At 36.5% G+C, this 18,539-nt stretch overlaps 1 protein-coding gene and 1 pseudogene across 2 annotated transcripts; both read right to left on the bottom strand.

Annotated features, from left to right (window-relative positions):
* LOC18604568 (HIPL1 protein) lies at positions 1,587-6,540 on the bottom strand. 2 transcript variants are annotated; one of them, XM_007037110.2, is made up of 7 exons: positions 5,985-6,540; positions 5,688-5,845; positions 3,921-4,718; positions 3,628-3,844; positions 3,059-3,282; positions 2,305-2,546; positions 1,587-2,112 (listed from the first exon to the last, which is right to left on the bottom strand). In XM_007037110.2, the coding sequence occupies exons 1-7, from the start codon at positions 6,073-6,075 to the stop codon at positions 1,725-1,727; spliced, it is 2,118 nt and encodes a 705-aa protein (XP_007037172.2). In that variant the 5' UTR covers positions 6,076-6,540; the 3' UTR covers positions 1,587-1,724. The 2 variants fall into 2 exon arrangements, with proteins under 2 accessions (XP_007037172.2, XP_007037171.2); XM_007037109.2 differs by having other exon boundaries at positions 3,059-3,237; positions 5,985-6,536.
* Positions 9,305-17,637, bottom strand: LOC18604567 (annotated as a pseudogene).

Below are 18,539 nucleotides of genomic sequence, written 5' to 3'. Positions count from 1 at the left end.
ATATTTGTTAATCTTCCAATCCGTAATCTTCCTTACTTTCCTTGCTAGCTTCAATGCCTCTTTTTTCCAAAAAAGAACGTTGCTTAATTTTTTCTTTTTACTTTCTCTTCAATCTCCCTTTTTACATATTTTCGAAGGAGGGATTAAATAGGGCTCATGTTCGTGTCAAAATAGAAGTCTGGTGGCATGAGAACTCCATTCTATTTACAAATGCCACTATTTATTATTTTTTTCAAAATTCCTCTTCGGGTGTCACTGTGCTAGGCACTTGGTAGCTACGGTGCCAAAGCTTGTTCACATCTGAGGCATCTTTGTGGATCGGGGAGCCGCGGCACTGGCTTGCTAAAGGCCGAGACACCCAAGATTTTGCCTTACTCACCTTGTTTTACTACACTACTTTGACTTCAACATGATATTTGATCTCTTTCCAAACTGAACAAGGTGAAGTGGTAAATATGAAAGTTGTAACTCCGCCTCTTAGCTTTTCAATGGATTAAGAATCCCATCAATTGGACTTTTTTAGTGAAAGATATACCTGAAATACTAAAATATGTGCAGTTTTTATCTGTACCTTTTTTTTTATAATTGGAAAATGAGAGATTTGAACCCTACTCTTTAGGCAAAGAGATCATGCATCAACCAATGAGCCAAATGCTTGGATGCAATTGAAATATGCACCTTGAGTGAATTCCTCTTCACAAATTGTCACCCTTTTCATAGCGCACCTACAAAAGCAACAAACTAACTTAAATAATAATTAAACTTAAAGTAAAATATTATAAAATAACTTAACGAAATTGAACCCATTATAATTAAATAAAATAAATGACTGAAAATAACTAATTCTTAAATTAAATCTCAAGAACTTAAACAAAATCACCCAAAATTATGACCAAATAACTCTATAAAATAGAGTTATTACATTAGTTTTTCATTTTTTTGTAGATCAATGATTAGCTTCTACCTTTGTCATGAAGATAAAATTCCGTTTTTTCTTTATAGGCGATCTAGCAGCCACTTGAAGCATAGAGAATCAAGTCATGTTCCACGAACAATTCAATCTTTAAATCTTATCTATATGCTCATAAACATGTTTAATGTTGAACCTAGTGATTGGCATTATACTTGTATGGATTTCATATTTTGAGATATTTGATGACTTAAGAGCTTATGTGAGCACCAAAGAGTGCATTTTACATGTTGATATGAAATACATATTATACATATGTTATTTATGAAAGAAAACATTTCACACTTATGTTGAGAAGTTCCATAACTATGTGATAACGCCCATACATATTTGAATATATTTATGTTGAATGATTGTGTGAATAGATATGATGCATGACTAACCCATACATATTGATTAAAGTGGTTGCTTAGACCTAGTGGGTCATACCCGCCTTAGATCCTAACACCGATCATGGATCCTAGAAACTACATTATTATGTTGGTAGCTCTCTCTACACTATAAATCAATTAATTTTATTCTTTTCTTGTTTTGTTTTTAAACTCCTCCCACCTTTTCGCTTCTTTGAACCTCTATTCTACCAAAAATGATATAAATATAAAGCACTACAAGCAAGTTGGGGTTCCGAAATCCCAGAAGAGAATCTTAAAGCAACCAAAATTACATCTCTTTTATTAACCCAGAAAAACAATAACAAAGACACAGAAAAAGTAACCTTTCTAGTCTCTACTCTCACCAGAACATACTAATGGCGTTAGGAAAGGTTATACAAAAGCAGCAACAAAGCAGATAATAGGAATGCCGGATGCAACTGGTTTGCATGTGATGGTGGTGAAGTAGTAGGACTTGGACTTTCGACTGCGGTAACATTTTCCTTGGAGCAAGTGTAACTGCATCGACTTGGAGGGACAACTCTGTAAACTCCGCTGCTGGTTAGCAAGTAAATATCTTTACTATTGTCCTGCCCAAATGAGTAAATGTAACCCAACGCTGCAAGAGCACTATCCGGCACGGTGCTGCATTGTATAGGAGACTTTCTTGCACACCCAAAAGGAATAGTGCTTGTCGAAAAGTTGCCGCTATTTCCTGGATCTTCTGTTGCGGCCCATAGAGCACCAGAATACAAATCTGCATACAAGTACCTGTAACCCCCCACCAACATTAGCAAGAATTGATCAGTTATAATGAAGAGTTGGTAGCCTCAGCTGCCTACGGAAACAAACAAAAGGAAGCTTAATGTTTCAAGAGTAGCTGTGACCGGAAAATATTTTGTCCTGTCTGTGAACAAACACCTGCTTCGTTTTCTTGTTGGTCAATGAACAGAGATTACTCACCTCCCATACATACAAGGATCGGTGTTGGACCTGTAAAAGTAACCTCCTATAATTGAGGCTGATCCTACGTTCTTGTTTACTTCAGAGTGGTTATATCCCATAACTGGCAAAATGGGGCTTATGGAATTTATAGATGTATTCCCTCCAGGTGACGATGTAGGATTAAAAGGATATGGGCCCTCATACACACGCCAACCATAATTTCCACCCTTGCTGATGATGTCGACCTCTTCATACAAATCCTGTAGAATTATAAACTTACAGTAAATTCAGAATTTGATCACACGTACCCTGAATTTTAGTTGAATCTCATTTAAATAAAAATGATGCTGATGGTAATCAATTACATGTAGTCCTAACCACTACAACAGATTAAAGTCAAAGGCATTGCTGCAACTTAAAATGTTCTGACATCAAACTTGTAAGAATCTCCCAGCAGGCAAGGTTGACTAATTTATTTTCTCATCATGTGATGTTTAAGACAAAAGGGTGGGAAATAACAAATTGAGGAGGATTGCCACATGTCTCCTTTATGGTGCATTCTCTCAGAAATTAGAAATAATGAAAACGGAAAGCTATTGCAGGGCTTAGGGGAATGTTTATGTAACCTGCAGAGCTCGCATTCTTAAACTTGTATGAAACAGAAAATAGGAGCTGAGAGGACCTAGATTTTTTAATCCACACTCTTATTTTGGTTAACTAATGACAGTATATTAGTTGCCTGTCTATAGTTTTTAGAAGAGAAAAGTCAAACCTCGCCAACATCCCCACACATAAAATAGGAAGGTCTCTCCAAGTCAAAACTGCAACGCCAAGGATTTCTCAATCCTAACACCCATATTTCAGGCAGCAATTCTTCATCTTGGCTAAATGGGTTGTCTTTGGGGATAGAGTAGTTTCCCCATAGACCAAGTCTATTAATTTCTGCTGCACCTGGAACCACATATTGAGCTGTCAGTTGAAATGAGTGGCAAACACCTGAATGATGCAAGGAAATCTAACTTTTTAATACTGATGTTGGTTCAGTGAAAGAACTAAATATTTGATTATCATGAATGACAAATTAACAGGTGTTTAGAGTTTTAATTGCCTTAAATTATCAAAATAAATGCAGATTAATAGGTTCCCACAAGACTTGTACATAGGCAGGCAGTGTAAAACAGGCAGAAGTTGATTCATGGAGGGTGCAGTCAGATAGGAGAAACGAGGGTTGGAGAACATATACAAAGAATATATGCAATAAGGCAGCAGAAACTACCAACTAGCAATAAGAAATGTCAGCGTTTAAAGGTTTGGTATAAACCACTCAAAGCTGGTACTCACTTGGTATATCATCTACATCAAGCCTCATGATTTTTCCAAGCACTGATTTCTTGTTTTGAGCAAAATTGTAGGGATCACCATCACCACCACCATCCCCCATCATAAAATATAAATACCCATCTGTAGGTCCAAAAAGTATCTGTCCACCATGTTGAGAAGTAAAGGGAAGGCCCATAGTGAATATCCTTCTCACTTCTAATGATTTAGCAGTTTTTGCCTGAAAATGGAATAATTCAATTATAATCTTTGATCTAAAAAATTTGGAAGAAGTTTTAAGTGTGAAAGGTGTGTACCGAGGAAGGCTGGGATCCGGTACCATTGGCAGTATATTCTGCAATAACACTTTGATACTGGCATGGCTGTGCACCATTGTCTGTAGGTAGTTTTGAAGGATCACAGTTAACATCGGAATTACATGAACATCTTCCTGTACATCCTGGCGATTTACCCTTATCACAATTGAATGAGGCAAAGAATCGGCCATTCTGTGCAAAGTTTGGATGAAATGCAATACCCATCATCCCAAATGCAGTGTCAAAATGAACTTCATCAGTAAGATCTATAAAGGGGTTGGATTCATCAAGCTCCAATGTTCCTCCCAATCCCACTTCAGGAATAGTCGCCAACCAAATCTTACCTTGTTGATTGGAGAAGAATGCACGGTTTGACCCATCTGGGTGAGCAACCATATTTAGGTAACTTCCATTCCCGATTTTCTCAAGGCATAAGCCATGTGGAGGACTAGGAGTTCCAGTCTCATTTAGTGTAACAGGTTTGCCATCATAGCAAACTGATGCATCAGTAGATGCTCCACCAAATGCATTGCAGAAATCAATTTTTGACTGCCAAAGTTCAGTCAGTTTGGTGAAATTTGAATTGACTGGTGCTCCAGCTTGCCCTTGTAATGAAGGTGCAAAGGGGGAATTTAGTATAGATACATTTTGACATGTATCCCATACTTGAGAGCAGAAATCATTTGTTGCTTGGTTAGACTGAGATGAATTTGTTGAAACAGTAGAGTTGCAGAGGAGAGGCACTGGTCGGGTCACAGAATCGATTGTAAATAACTTTGCTGAAAATGGATCACATCTCTGACAATCATAGAAAGAATGTAAACTTGGTAAAACCTTTTGAGAGAACTGATTAGAGACAGAGAGAGAGAGAGAGAGAGAATAAGTAACAACAGAAGCTGTATTCAAGCTCATTAGCAGGTTTTCTTTACTTATACACTTCGGGAAAATATTTTTGTAATTCATACAAGATATTTCTTTTATTTTTTCATCATCTGCATATTGTGCACATTGATGGCAGTCGCGATGAAACAAACCAAGTTACTAGTTCAGCAATTATAGTAGTATTCTTTATCTGTAACATTCCACTCAAATCTTGTCTATTCTTCAGAGAAAATTAGAAGCTTCTATTGGTTGCCACAGGAATATGGTTGCAGACTTCTCGATTTTGTTTTCTCATCTTTTACATCATCAGAAACAAAGGGAAACAAAACCATCACTCATCAAGAGGGGGAAATTTGAAAAATGAAAAATTCTATAACCCTATGATAAATACTCTAGCTATCTGAATTATTACCCCAACAAAATATGAACAGTATTATAAGCAATTAAATATAACTATTAAGGCAACTGAATTCCTTTATGAAGTTATAAACCCATGCAGTCCATCCAGAATTCAACAGGAAACTGCCAACATGAAAATCTTCATTTCTGATGGGCATGAGGGATCAAACAAATAATCGGAAAGGAGATTCCAAGTCTATACTTACAGCCATATACAGGCAAATAATGCAATTTTTAGAAGAGATTTTTAACCTCATATTCCAATTTCCCATCAGAGTACATGTAGAATTAGGTTACAATCAAAGAAAGCTGCTTGAAAATCAGAATGCAAGTGCCCTACAATTGCTTCATTTTAGATCCTACATCAAAATCTCATGAATTATACATTAAACCAATGCAAGGTTTGAAATTTGACCCAGAACTAACATGTTTTTTTTTTCTTTTCTTTTTTTTTTATATCAATAATGGAAGAAATGAAAGTCTTACTGCACAGAGAACTGATTGCAGAAGTGAGGCACAGCTGGGATGAGAGATATTCATTGCTTGAAATTGCCTCTGCAATTGTGAATCTTCTGTGGAGTTGCAACAGCTACTTCCATTGTAGGAACAAAATTTGAGCGTGGTGTTCAAGGTGAGAGGTGCCCCTACAGCAGAGAAAGGAACAAAGGGGAAAAAAATTGGAAATTCAGGCATATAATTGCAGAAGTAGTAAAATAAATAAAAATGGTTAATCACTCCATGAAACTGAAACAAACAACTATTAGTTTTAGGTGCAGAACTTACGGGAATTTGTACATAAAGGAAAAGAAAAGGAGGGATAAGGAAGCAACAGCAAGTTGGAGAAGAGGAAGATGATAGCAAAAACACTTTCCATCACACCAAATTGGTAGAGGAATGCAGCTTTTGCTATGACACGCTTTATTTTATCTACACCTCAGCGCATCTTTAGGGAAATGCTACTGAGTTGACTTCGGGTACAAAATAAGATTATATACAACAAATGGTTTTCCGTTCTGGCTTTTGAACATTCTTCCCACTTCCATCTACTCTATCTCTCAGCAGTCCCCTTGTCTCTCTCCACATCAAAATCGCCTTAACTCAGCTTCCAGAAGGAAATTCATTTTCAAATACCCTTTGAATCTTTTATTCATTCTACATCAGTTGAACTCCTTTTCTCCATCAACCTTCATTTTTTAAACCACCCTTTCCAGAAGGAAGCTTGATTTCAATTTTCTCTCTTTCTTCCTAATTCCTATATTTTTTTTAACACAAGCTTTTGACATTTTGTCCTTCAACTTAATGAGCTGAAAGTCACCAATTCATTGTCAGTGGCTTTCAAACAGATATTGAGACATCAATTGGCCAGTATGCATTTGTTGACCTGAACTTTTTTTATTAAGAGTCAAACAGAGTGGGTGAGACTTTAAAAAATGTAAAACTAGTAGAAAAGACCCACCTTTTTTTTTTTTTTGTCTTTTTGCCCACAAAACCAAGTTGGGATAGTTCAGATCATGGTTGGTTCAACTTGTCTCGTGCCCACATTAATTGTACCTTTTTAAGTTGATTGGTATAGTATTGCATTTAACCCTCAACACCACCACCGAACCACAAGCGCGAAAGCATGGTCATAATATTTGAACATAAATAATAAAACAACTTGACAAGATGTTTCATTTTATCATTCAAAAAAGGTTTTAAAAAAATGAAAGAAAGGAAGGGAAGCTAACGACCGGGATGACGTCAAAACTAGCAGAAACAGATAAGAGAAAAGACTTTTGAATATATATATGTCGAGAGAGAGAGAGAAACACAAGAGAAAAGTACATGATCCATCACAGATTGCAATACTGTTCATTCTAAAAGAAGAGAATAATGAATGAATGCGAAGGCCAAAGGATCTGGGTCTGATGGTCTACTAACATTTGTTCAGTGTTTTAAAGAAGCTGCGACTTTTGAATGTGGAGACAGGAAAATCAATGCACCCAAAACCCCAACTTGCTTCTTTTGGTTTAGTGGTGGCATGGCCATGGGCCACGGCACAACTCTTTTCTAGTTCGACCAGGGCAAAAAACAAGTCTGTTTTTAAGAAATCGGATTGAAATCTACTTCTGACTTTGGGGCACACAAATGACATATTTACTGGGATAAAGAAAGTTGAAAAAACAAGAAGATTTACCTGGCCGGGAACTGCTTCAGCTGATGGTTGGTGGGTACTTATTTCCCTCTAAAAACATTCACCGAACCCCCCTAATTTAATCCATCAAACAAGGACTTGAACCTCTGTTTTGCTGGCTTTTTTCTCTTATCAGTTTGGTAACTTCTTTTCAGTTAACTATCAATTCTCGCAAGTTATTACTACTGAACAATTCAAACTTTGTCCAAGTTGTCGTTCAGATCTTATAATTGATCCAAGATAAAATTTGAAGGTAAAAGAAAAAAGAGAAAGCAAGGAAACTTCCATTCAATTATTATGGAACCTTGCAAATAAAAAAATTCCACTTATAATTAATTCATGAGAATGAGAGACTTAAATGATTTTCATAGACATTACTTCAATTATGGGCGAGCAAGATCATTCCAAATCGAAAAAATTGACTGAATCAAAATATGTTTAGTTTTTCGATTTGATCAGAGCGGTTTACAAAGTGTTGGATTTTACAAGTTTGATTATTTTGGTTAACTCGATTTGATTTCGATAATTAAATTTTTCAATCAAACAGTTAAAACAATCAAACTTAAATTAATAAAAATTTAAATTATTATACATATATATATATATGTTAGTATCTATTTTTTAATTTTTGCATCATTTAGAGAATATATATTAAATTTAAAATATTGTTAAATTTACTTGAACATGTTGAAATTTATATTTATATATATTATTTTAAAATTTTGTAAAATATTGTAAAAAATTTATTTCAATTCAATTTTTTGAAAACCGATCAAATAGTTCGATTTGATCTATTTAATTACATATAATAGCCGGTTCGATTTGATTTGATTTGATTTTTACATAAAATAAATTTGATTTTTTTATTTTTAAAATTTTAATACATATCCAATCGAATGGACCTTTTGAACATCCCTACCTTCAATCGGTGTTGCTTTCTAACACAAAAATATTGCAACTGTTACCGATATTTCCTCGATAAAATATTAAACACGTACCGTCCAATGCGGTTTATGTTGGAGAAAAGACCAAAAATAAGTGTTCATGATATTTGATATATTTACAAATTATGCCATTATGTCTCTTTGAAGATAATATTTATATCAATATCGATATCAATGAGTAGTTCCCATGATGTAAGTGATGATATATCATATATGTAAGCATAAAGAGACCATGTCTTACAGATAATAATGTCCTGTATGTATGATAAAGACAAATAGATCTAAAACTGCATTACATTATAGGACAGTAGCAAGAGCATCATATCTCCATTCATCACTTGGGATATCTTAACAAACACTGACTTGTCTCCATGTTTTGTACTCCAACACTTTGATGTCATCCGATCTTCTCCAATCCCATGTGTCATCAACAACCAACATCTTTTAAAATAATAAGCATTGACCAAATGAAGCAGATTTAGCCTCCCAGTTATCTATTAATCTAGTAATTTGTTCTTCTCTTTCATTTTTATATCTTATGAATGGAAAAACGATGGTATTAGCATTAGGCATAGAATTTCCATAGCTTCATACTATCTGTAGCTTCATCATATAAATCAATGGCCACTCACCTACTTTGTCAAGGAAATGCAATTCCATATCTGCATAGCTACTCAAAACATGGGGGAATGTCAAATGAGGAGCTTCCTTGAGGAAAAACTGCTTTTCTTTGTGAACAATTCATAGTTTTTCAATTATGATCTCTTCCCCAAATTGCACATCATGTACAAAAGTCAGCAAAATGTTATTCCCTAGCTAAAGTAATTGCAGTAATCTGCACTTTTTTAGTGCTTTTGACAGGGTAGGTGGAACACTTTCCCAACTGTTCCATGGCATTAATGTAATGCATGATAAGCCACTTTATCCTCAAGGTGCAAATGCTTGATCCAGGACAACTGCCCTAGTTTAGTTGTTTTCCTGGAAAAGAGATCTGATATATAAACTTCATGACACCTGCAGTTTCTTAGGGACGTGGATTTGCTTTTGAGATTTAATAGAAAAGCAATCTGATGTAAATACAGAAAATTAATGCCTTTAAGCAGAGTGTAAAACAGGTACCGTATCTCTACAAGCTAAGTACTAGTACAAAGAAGACAAGCAGACCAATAAATCTGCAACCCCTCAAGCCATTGATAGCTACGGAAGATGAAGAGTGTGATGTTGGAGTCACATTGGCAACAATTTCTTTAGAACATTTGAGGTTACAACGGCTTGGTCTTGCAACTCTATAAACGCCTGTGCTTGTGAGGATATAAAGATCTATCCTGTTATCTTCAATAAGTGAGAACACAAATCTGAGGGAAGGGGAAGAACTTCCTGTTGTGATGACACATGGGATTGGAGTGTCACGAGCACATCTGAAAGGAATTCTTGAAGTAGTGAAGCCGCCACTGTTTAAAGGATACTCACTCCCTGCCCAGATAGCTTCTGTTGAGAGTGGTTCCTGTCTCAGCATTGAAGTTGTTCACAGTGTCAACAGTGGAGCTTTACTTATTGTTTATGTTTATTTTATAGTTAATGCTTAAAAGTTGGTTGTGGTGCTTGACCACATTTCATGTAGTGGGTGGTTATCCCATTCTAGGTACCAGACTTAGAATGTGCAGATCATGGCACTAGATTTTCAGTTTTTCGTTGTTGGTTTTCCTTGACTTAAGTTGCAGTTTTTTAAGTAATGTATGGCAAGACAAGTCTGTGTGTAAGTGTGAGAAAATATCTTCTCTAATGTCCAGCACCTGGTTTTCTTGATATCTCTGGTCTTCCTTCTCAAAAAAACTCTCTTTACTCTATTTTAATCATCATAAAAATACATTTCTTAACATGGTATCAGAGCTGTAAGAGGGATCTTGAGGGACCTAGATTTCTTTCATTTTTCTTGTCATCAAGTGTGAAAACCAGCATCATCGTAGTATTCTTTTTTTGCTTGCATTTCATTGTTTTTTCAATGGCTTCTGCAAGTTACAATGCCTCCACTCCACCTATTTTTTTCAGGAGAAAATTACCCTATATGAGCTGTTAAAATGAAGGCTTATCTCCGAGCCTTTGATTTGTGGGAGGTTTTAGAAGTTGGGGGAGAACCCCCGGTTATGAGGCATGCAAATCCAACCATCACTCAGATAAAGCAACACAGTGAGGAGGTAGCTGAGCACTACAAAGCTCTCTCATGTATTCACTCTGCCGTGACTAACTCAATCTTCACAAGAATTATGGCTTGTGAATCTCCAAAAGAAGCTTGGGACAAGCTTAAAGAAGAATTTCATGGCAGTGACAAAACGAGACAGATTCAAGTGCTCAATTTGCTGAGGGAGTTTGAGGTGCTAAAGATGAGAGAAGATGAAACTATAAAAGACTATTCTGAAAAAGTCTTGAAGATTGTCAATCAACTGAGGTTATTGGGTGAAGAGCTTCCTGACAGAAGGATTGTCCATAAATTTCTGGTTAGCTTACCAGAAAAATTTGAAGCAAAAATCTCCTCATTGGAAGACTCGAAGGATATGTCTAAACTCTCAGTGACTGAATTGATAAATGCGCTACTAGCGCAAGAACAAAGGAGAGCCATTCGTCAGGAGGAGAGTGTTGAGACTGCTCTTATAGCAAGGACGAAGGATCTCAGACTTGGCAACTACAATGCTAAAAAACATGACAACATCAGGCGAGATAAAGAAAAGAAGAATGGTGATGGCAAGCAAAACAAATAGAGAAATAAATTTCCTCCCTATCAGCACTATAAAAAAAGGAATCATACTCCTAAATATTGTTGGTACAGGCCTAATGTTAAGTGTAGGTCTTGTAACCAATTCGGTCATGTTGAAAAGGTTTGTAAGGCCAAGAATAGTCACACAGATGAAAAGGCAGCAGTTGCAGAACAAGTAGATGCAACAGAAGAACAACTCTTTATGGCTCAGATTGCAGATGATGAGGAAAGAAACACTTGGCTCATAGATAGTGGGTGCTCCAATCACATGACAGGGAATGATCAACTCTTTACTAAGCTTGACAGAAACTTCAAGGCAAGAGTTAGAATTGGAAATGAGATTTATTTGAAGATTATGGGAATAGGAACAGTAGCTGTGGAAACAATGAACTGCACCAAATACATCTCAGAGGTCCATTATGTGCCTGAAGTGACACAAAATCTTCTAAGTGTGGGTCAACTAGCTGAAAATCACTACACTCTTTTGTTCAAAGAAAAATTCTGCACAATTTTTGATCCATCTGGTGATGAGTTAATGATTGTCAAAATGAAAAATCGATGCTACTCTATTGACTGAATGAAAATCGAGCACACTACCTGTGTTGGTCAAGAAATTGATGCTGACTTGTGGCATAAAAGGTTAGGACATGTAAACTTTATATCTTTGAGTCACATGATTAATTCTAACACTGTTGAAGGACTTTCGAGTATGTCCATTCCTAAGCAAATTTGCAGCACTTGTATACATGGCAAACAGAGCCGTATGCCATTTCCCCTTTCAAGTTCTTGGAGAGCAAGTGACAAATTGCAACTTGTTCATTCTGATGTTGGTGGTCCAGTTAATACTGCTTCACTAAGTGGTACCATCTATTATGTCATTTTTATTGATGACTTTTCTCGATACTGTTGGATTTATTTTTTAAAGAATAAATCAGAAGTATTTGAGAAGTTTAAGAGCTTGAAAGCATTGGTGGAGAATGAGTCTGAAAAAAGGGTGAAAGTCCTTAGAACTGATAATGGTTCAGAGTTCTGTTCGAATACTTTCAAAAGTTATCTTGTTGAAAAGGGAATTAAGCACCAGTTAACAATCTCATACACCCCTCAGCAAAATGGGGTCTGTGAGAGGAAAAATAGGACCATATTGGAGATGACACATTGTTTACTACATGAGAAAGGATTGCCTAAGTTGTTTTGGGCAGAGGCTGCAAGCAATGCAGTGAATTTGCTTAATATCTTGCCTTCAAGCAGTCTCAAAAATCGTAATGCTCATGAAATCTGGCTTGGAGAAAAACCTTCTATGACTCACTTGAGAATTTTCGGGTGCATTTGTTATGTGCAAATTCCTGAACAGAAAAGAACCAAACTAGATTACAAGACAGAGATCGGTATTCACCTTGGTTGCAGTAGTGTCTCCAAAGGATATCGGGTTTACGAAGTTCAAAGCAAGAAAATATCTGTCAGTAGAGATGTTTGGTTCGATGAGAAAAGTAGATGGAATTGGGAAACGAATGCTGTTGGAATTTCAGAGAAAGTGAACTTCTTTGATGATGCAGTTTTGAATGAACAGAATCATGAAGAAGACATTGAAGATGAGAGTTTAGCAGTTAGAGGAACAAGAACATTGCAAGACATATATAGCAGATGCAATACTGCTATAGTTGAGCCTCCCAATTTCGAAGAAGCATCAGCAGATAACAATTGGAGACAAGCCATAGAGACTGAAATGGAAATGATCAGGAAAAATGGCACTTGGGTCCTTGTTGATCGGCCAGTAGATCAAAATATCATTGGAGTAAAATGGATATTTAAAACAAAGTTGAATGCTGATAGAACAGTCAACAAATACAAAGCCAGGTTAGTTGTTAAGGGGTATTCCCAAGTTTATGGGGTGGATTATTGGGAAACATTCACTCCAGTGGCCAGACACGATACAATAAGATTACTCACTGCTGCAGCAGCAAGAGAAGGGTGGAAAATCTGGCATATGGATGTCAAGTCAGCTTTTTTGAATGGCACATTATCTGAAGACATCTTCATCGAGCAACTGGAAGGCTTTGCTGAACCTGGCAATGAAGGAAAAGTTTGCAAGCTTGTGAAGGCATTGTATGGTCTCAAACAAGCTCCCCGGGCATGGTATGATAGAATCGACACATATTTAAAGTCTCCAGGCTTTATCAGAAGTGCTAACGAGCCTACATTATATGTAAGTGATTCAACTTTTTCTGATAAGCTCATTATTTCTCTTTATGTGGATGACCTGTTAATCACTGGTCCTAGTGGGTTGGTTCTTGATGATTTCAAAAGAAGCATGAAACAAGAATTTGAGATGTCAGACTAGGGGGAAACAACATATTTTCTGCGCTTGCAATTTCATCAAGCTTCTGATTTTATATTTGTGCATCAACGCAAATATGCTTGTGAAATGCTGATAAGATTTCGCATGGAAGCTTGTAAATGGTGGAAACTCCATTGGTTACCGGTGCAAAGTTTAATAAAGATGATGGAGCTCCAGCAGCTGTTGATTCAACTTATAGAAGTTTAATTGGCTCTCTACTATACTTAACAGCCTCACGGCCTGATTTAATGTTCACAGCAAGCTTATTATCCAGATATATGCAAGCTCCTTCAGAGATTCATTTTTTAGCTTTGAAAAGGGTTCTGCGATACATTAAGGGAACTGTGGACTATGGACTCAAGTTTGAAAAACGAGAAAGCAAGGAGCTGGTGGGATATTGTGACAGCGATTTGGCTGGATGCTTGGATGATTCCAAGAGTACGAATGGATTTTGTTTTTCATTTGGTAGTGCTGTTTTTTCTTGGAATTCTCGAAAGCAGGAGGTGGTTGCCCAATCATCAGCAGAGGCTGAATATATCTCAGCCGCTTCAGCAACAAACCATGCAGTTTGGCTAAGGAAAATGCTTGGAGACTTGGGTTTCGTACAAATAGAGGGCACTACTCTGTTCATTGATAGCAGGTCAGCCATTTCAATTGCCAAAAATCCTGTACAATATGGTCGCACTAAACACATCAGAGTGAAATTTCATTCCATTAGAGAAGCTGTGAAGAATGGAGAAATCAAGGTAGAGCATTGCAGCACTGAAGATCAACTTGCAGATATCCTTACTAAAGGATTAAGCAAAGAAAAATTCATTTATCTGAGAGCCAAATTGGGAGTCTGTAAGTCAGGAACCAAGGAGGTGTGTTGAGAGTGGTTCCTGTCTCAGCATTGAAGTTGTTCACAGTGTCAACAGTGGAGCTTTACTTATTGTTTATGTTTATTTTACAGTTAATGCTTAAAAGTTGGTTGTGGTGCTTGACCACATTTCATGTAGTGGGTGGTTATCCCATTCTAGGTACCAGACTTAGAATGTGCAGATCATGGCACTAGATTTTCAGTTTTTCGTTGTTGGTTTTCCTTGACTTAAGTTGCAGTTTTTTAAGTAATGTATGGCAAGACAAGTCTGTGTGTAAGTGTGAGAAAATATCTTCTCTAATGTCCAGCACCTGGTTTTCTTGGTATCTGTGGTCTTCCTTCTCAAAAAAACTCTCTTTACTTTATTTTAATCATCATAAAAATACATTTCGTAACAGCTTCCCCATACAAATCCATGTATATGTACCTGGAATTTTAAATTAGGATCATGATGGTTATTAAACACAAGTAAAGAAACTTTCGATGCGTATAGGAGAACAACATTTGGTTAAAAGACATTACCAACACACAATTGCTTAAAAGACTAAGTTCTAACCTCCCATTGATGCATGGATCAGCCAATGACCGATAGAAAAAACCACCTATTATTGAGCCTAATCCAAGATTCTTATCTATCTCAGAGTGACTATAACCCATTACCGGAAAGATAGGATTTATAGGACTAGGAGGGGTACTTCCTCCAGGAGAAAGTTGTGGATGGAAAGGAAGGGGTCCCTCATATACCCGCCAGCCATAATTTCCTCCCTTTGTGACAATATCAACTTCTTCATATTGATCCTATTCGGAACATTAGCAATCAAGAGGTAAATGAGCCACAAAGTGAACTAATTGGTAATAGGTAAATAAGAGAAATAAAGAATTCAAGATCGAACTCTGAAGTCCTTGATGTTCAGTGCTGAAATAATGTACTTCACACAGTCTATAGAATGATTAATCTGTAGGATGCAGTCCATGCTAAGATTTCAGAAATTATAGTATTACCATCCTATTAAAATTTCAAAAGTTCTTTCTTACTTTCAGGAGCAAAGATCAATACTGCTGACTTCAGAAGCAATCACGAATAGCATTGAAACTCTCAAATAGTTACATCAATATCTTGGAATAGAATCAAGAATTAACATCTGAATGAGAAAAATATATGAAGTAGACAATACATGCTCTCCAAACCTGTCCAGTGTCTCCACAGAGGAAGTAGGAAGTCCTTTCTGAATCAAAACTGCAGCGCCAAGGATTTCTAAATCCAAAGGCCCAGATCTCAGGCCCCAGTTCCCTGTCTTCTACATATGGATTATCTCTTGGAATAGAGTAATTTCCCCACAGACCGAGGTCGTTTATTTCTTTTTCACCTGGTCATTTGGCAAGTTAGTGTTAGATTATTTAGCATCATCACGACCTAACTCTCTGATATATATTACGAAGCCAAGAACATTTATTATCTAGCCCCAGTAAACTGAAAACATGAATGACAAAATTGTTCCAGACTTCAGCATCATAGTTCGGCAAAACTACAAATATTTATTCATCAACCATACGTAACTAACTTTCAGCACAAAAGCATCAATAGTAGATATAAAGGGAAAAGATTTCCTATGTGTAAAGTTATTGGTTGACATGCCAGGCAATGCACAAGTCACCGTGAACTTCTCATGAAGTTAAATATACATATTGAAGGAAGGAAACTGAACTGCATTGGTACATTTATTTGTTATGTACTTTCTTTGAGTTTTCTAAACTGATCATACGAAATAAATATCTTCATTTGGAAACCATAATTGAAAGCATATAGCTATAAAGGCGTATACGTTTTATACGTCTCTGCATATTCTGCATCAAGGACAATTTAAAGATAAAACAAATAGTTGATGGCTCAAGAAAGAAAAATATCTTTTGGTCCACAAATACTTACTAGGAATGTTATCTATGTCAAATCTCAATATATTTCCAAGTAGGGATTTCTTATTCTGTGCAAAATTGTAAGGATCATCTTTGCGTGCACCATCTCCCATTGTCAAGTAGAGATACCCATCTTCAGGTCCAAAAGAAGCTGTCCTGCATGACCTCCCCTGTATGGCAGACCCATTGTTACTATCCTTCTCACCTCCAGAGGATTTGCTCTTTTTGACTTGCAAAAACAAATCATTTAATGTAATTCCATTAGAATCATATGGTGAGAGGTTTTAGAAACAAACTAACAGTAACGTGTGAACGTGTACCATGGAAGGTTTTGGTGCAGTGCCATTGAAAGTGAATTCTGCAATAATGCTATGGTACTGACATGGCTGGATCCCATTATCAGCACCAATCTTTGAGGCATCACAATTCACGTCTATGTTGCATAAACACCTAGCAAAACACCCTTGGTGTTGCATCTTATCACAATTGAATGACAAAAAGAAGCGACCATTGTTTGCAAAGTTTGGGTGAAATGCCATTCCCATTAAACCAAACTCATTATCAAAGAGCACTTGATCAGTTATGTCTAGGAACGGTTGGGACTCAACAGTCCCCAAAACCTCACTTGATCCAACATCAGGAACATTTGCCAACCATATCTTACCTTTTTGGTTGGACAAGAAGACACGATTAGAGCCATCTGGATGTGGTATCAAATTAAGATAAGCCCCATTTTCTATTTTTTCAAGGCACAGGCCTTCTGGATGTTGAGGAGCTTCTTCATGCACAAACAAAACAGATTCTCCATCGAAACAGACTTCACCTTCATCTGAAGGCCCACCAAATGCTTCACAAAAATCTTTCCTGGACTGCCATTGATCCATTAACTTCGAAGGAGAGGAACTTAAGTTGATTCCAAATCTGCCTTGTTTTGATTGCACAAATGGAGGATTCAATATGGATATATTCCCACATATATCCCATATCTTTGGGCAGAAGCCAATTGAAGCACCAGTGCTGAAGTGAGGTGATTTATGTGTTCCTGTGGAGTTGCAAAGAACTGGAACTTCTCTGAGCCCTGACTTAACATCATATAGCTGAGCAGAAAATTGACTACAGGCTTGAAATTGTGAACAAAAAACTATTAGCATAGACAGAATGTATGTATTAAAGAGTAAACGAGCTAATCATTGCTTCCCACTTGTTGAAAGCAGAGTAAATAAGTAGGAGAATTTATTTAATTTTATTCTTTTGAAAAAATTAAAATCACCAGTTCTGATTCCTTATTTCCCTTGGCCATTCATGACGGTGACTCATGTTATGCATAACAAAATGTGAGGATATAAACAACCCTCTGATATAAAGACACCAAATTTTGTTTGCTTAAATGAATATATTATCTGGTTTGGGACATGAATATTTGAAGTACAAAGTGGACTTTATAGTAAAAAGACAGTTATAAGGGTTGCTAATACCTCATAATCTTAGTATTTAGCTAATTTTTCTTCTTGCTTTTAGTTCAGATCATTGAATGAGATTTTCTATTTGTCATCTTAACTTACAGCAAACCTTTGAGTTGTGTAATATTCAGAAATGATACTGAAGCACCAGCATAGTTCAGAAAACTGGGGATTCAAAATTTATTTGATTCATTTTGAATGAGGGGTCGGGAAAAAGAGACACAGGAGATTTCCAAGAGAATAGAGTCAGACCAGAATGTAGTACTATCTTAAAGCAGAGGTCCGGTGCTTTACTTACTGAACATAAAATAGATTTCAAGACAGAAGCACATGCTGCATCAGAAACGTTCAAAGCTTGAAAGCTTTTATGCACCTGCAAATCTTTAGCAGAGTCACAGCAGGCAATTCCAGTGTATGAGCAAAAGTTGAGTGACTTCTCCAGCTTAAGCGGAGCTCCTGCATCAAAATTCAGAAACAGAAGTAATAAATTTTAATGGAACAAAAAGACGAGCTTGGAATGCTAACACAAAATAGATTGAGAGGAGACAGTTAGGGAGAGACTCAAATCAGTGCACAAGTGATACGAGAAAGAATGACAGGAAAACAAAGTAGAAAGCAGGAAGAAAACAGAAAGAAGATCTGCCATATCTCTGGTATGCAATTGACCTTAGAACAAATAACTGAACATGCAGGGCTTAAATCTGCCCTTTCAATTCCAAGGAGAAAATTATTTTATTTCCTTAGAATAACTCAACCAGTGTATTGAAGTCACAAATTGTCTTTACAACACGCAATTTTGGATCCCCAAGAAAGGCTTAGTCTTGACAAAATGATATAGAAAGTAGTAGCAGTAGTAATAGTCTTTTGGCAATCTATCCTACGCGAATCTCAAGAAGAATAT

This window comes from Theobroma cacao, chromosome 3, assembly GCF_000208745.1.
Source record: "Theobroma cacao cultivar B97-61/B2 chromosome 3, Criollo_cocoa_genome_V2, whole genome shotgun sequence".
Lineage (NCBI taxonomy): Eukaryota > Viridiplantae > Streptophyta > Magnoliopsida > Malvales > Malvaceae > Theobroma > Theobroma cacao.
The sequence above is the reverse complement of the archived record's forward strand: the minus strand, read 5'-3'. Positions and strand labels throughout refer to the sequence as shown.

Excerpts from the sequence above, each read along its gene's own strand:
- LOC18604568 (XM_007037110.2), bottom strand. The coding sequence starts at position 6,075 with ATGGAAAGTGTTTTTGCTATCATCTTCCTCTTCTCCAACTTGCTGTTG. Across the intron at positions 2,547-3,058 it reads TGTGTGGGGATGTTGGCGAG|GATTTGTATGAAGAGGTCGA; the intron begins GTTTGACTTTTC and ends ATAATTCTACAG. Across the intron at positions 2,113-2,304 it reads GATCCTTGTATGTATGGGAG|GTACTTGTATGCAGATTTGT; the intron begins GTGAGTAATCTC and ends GGGGGGTTACAG.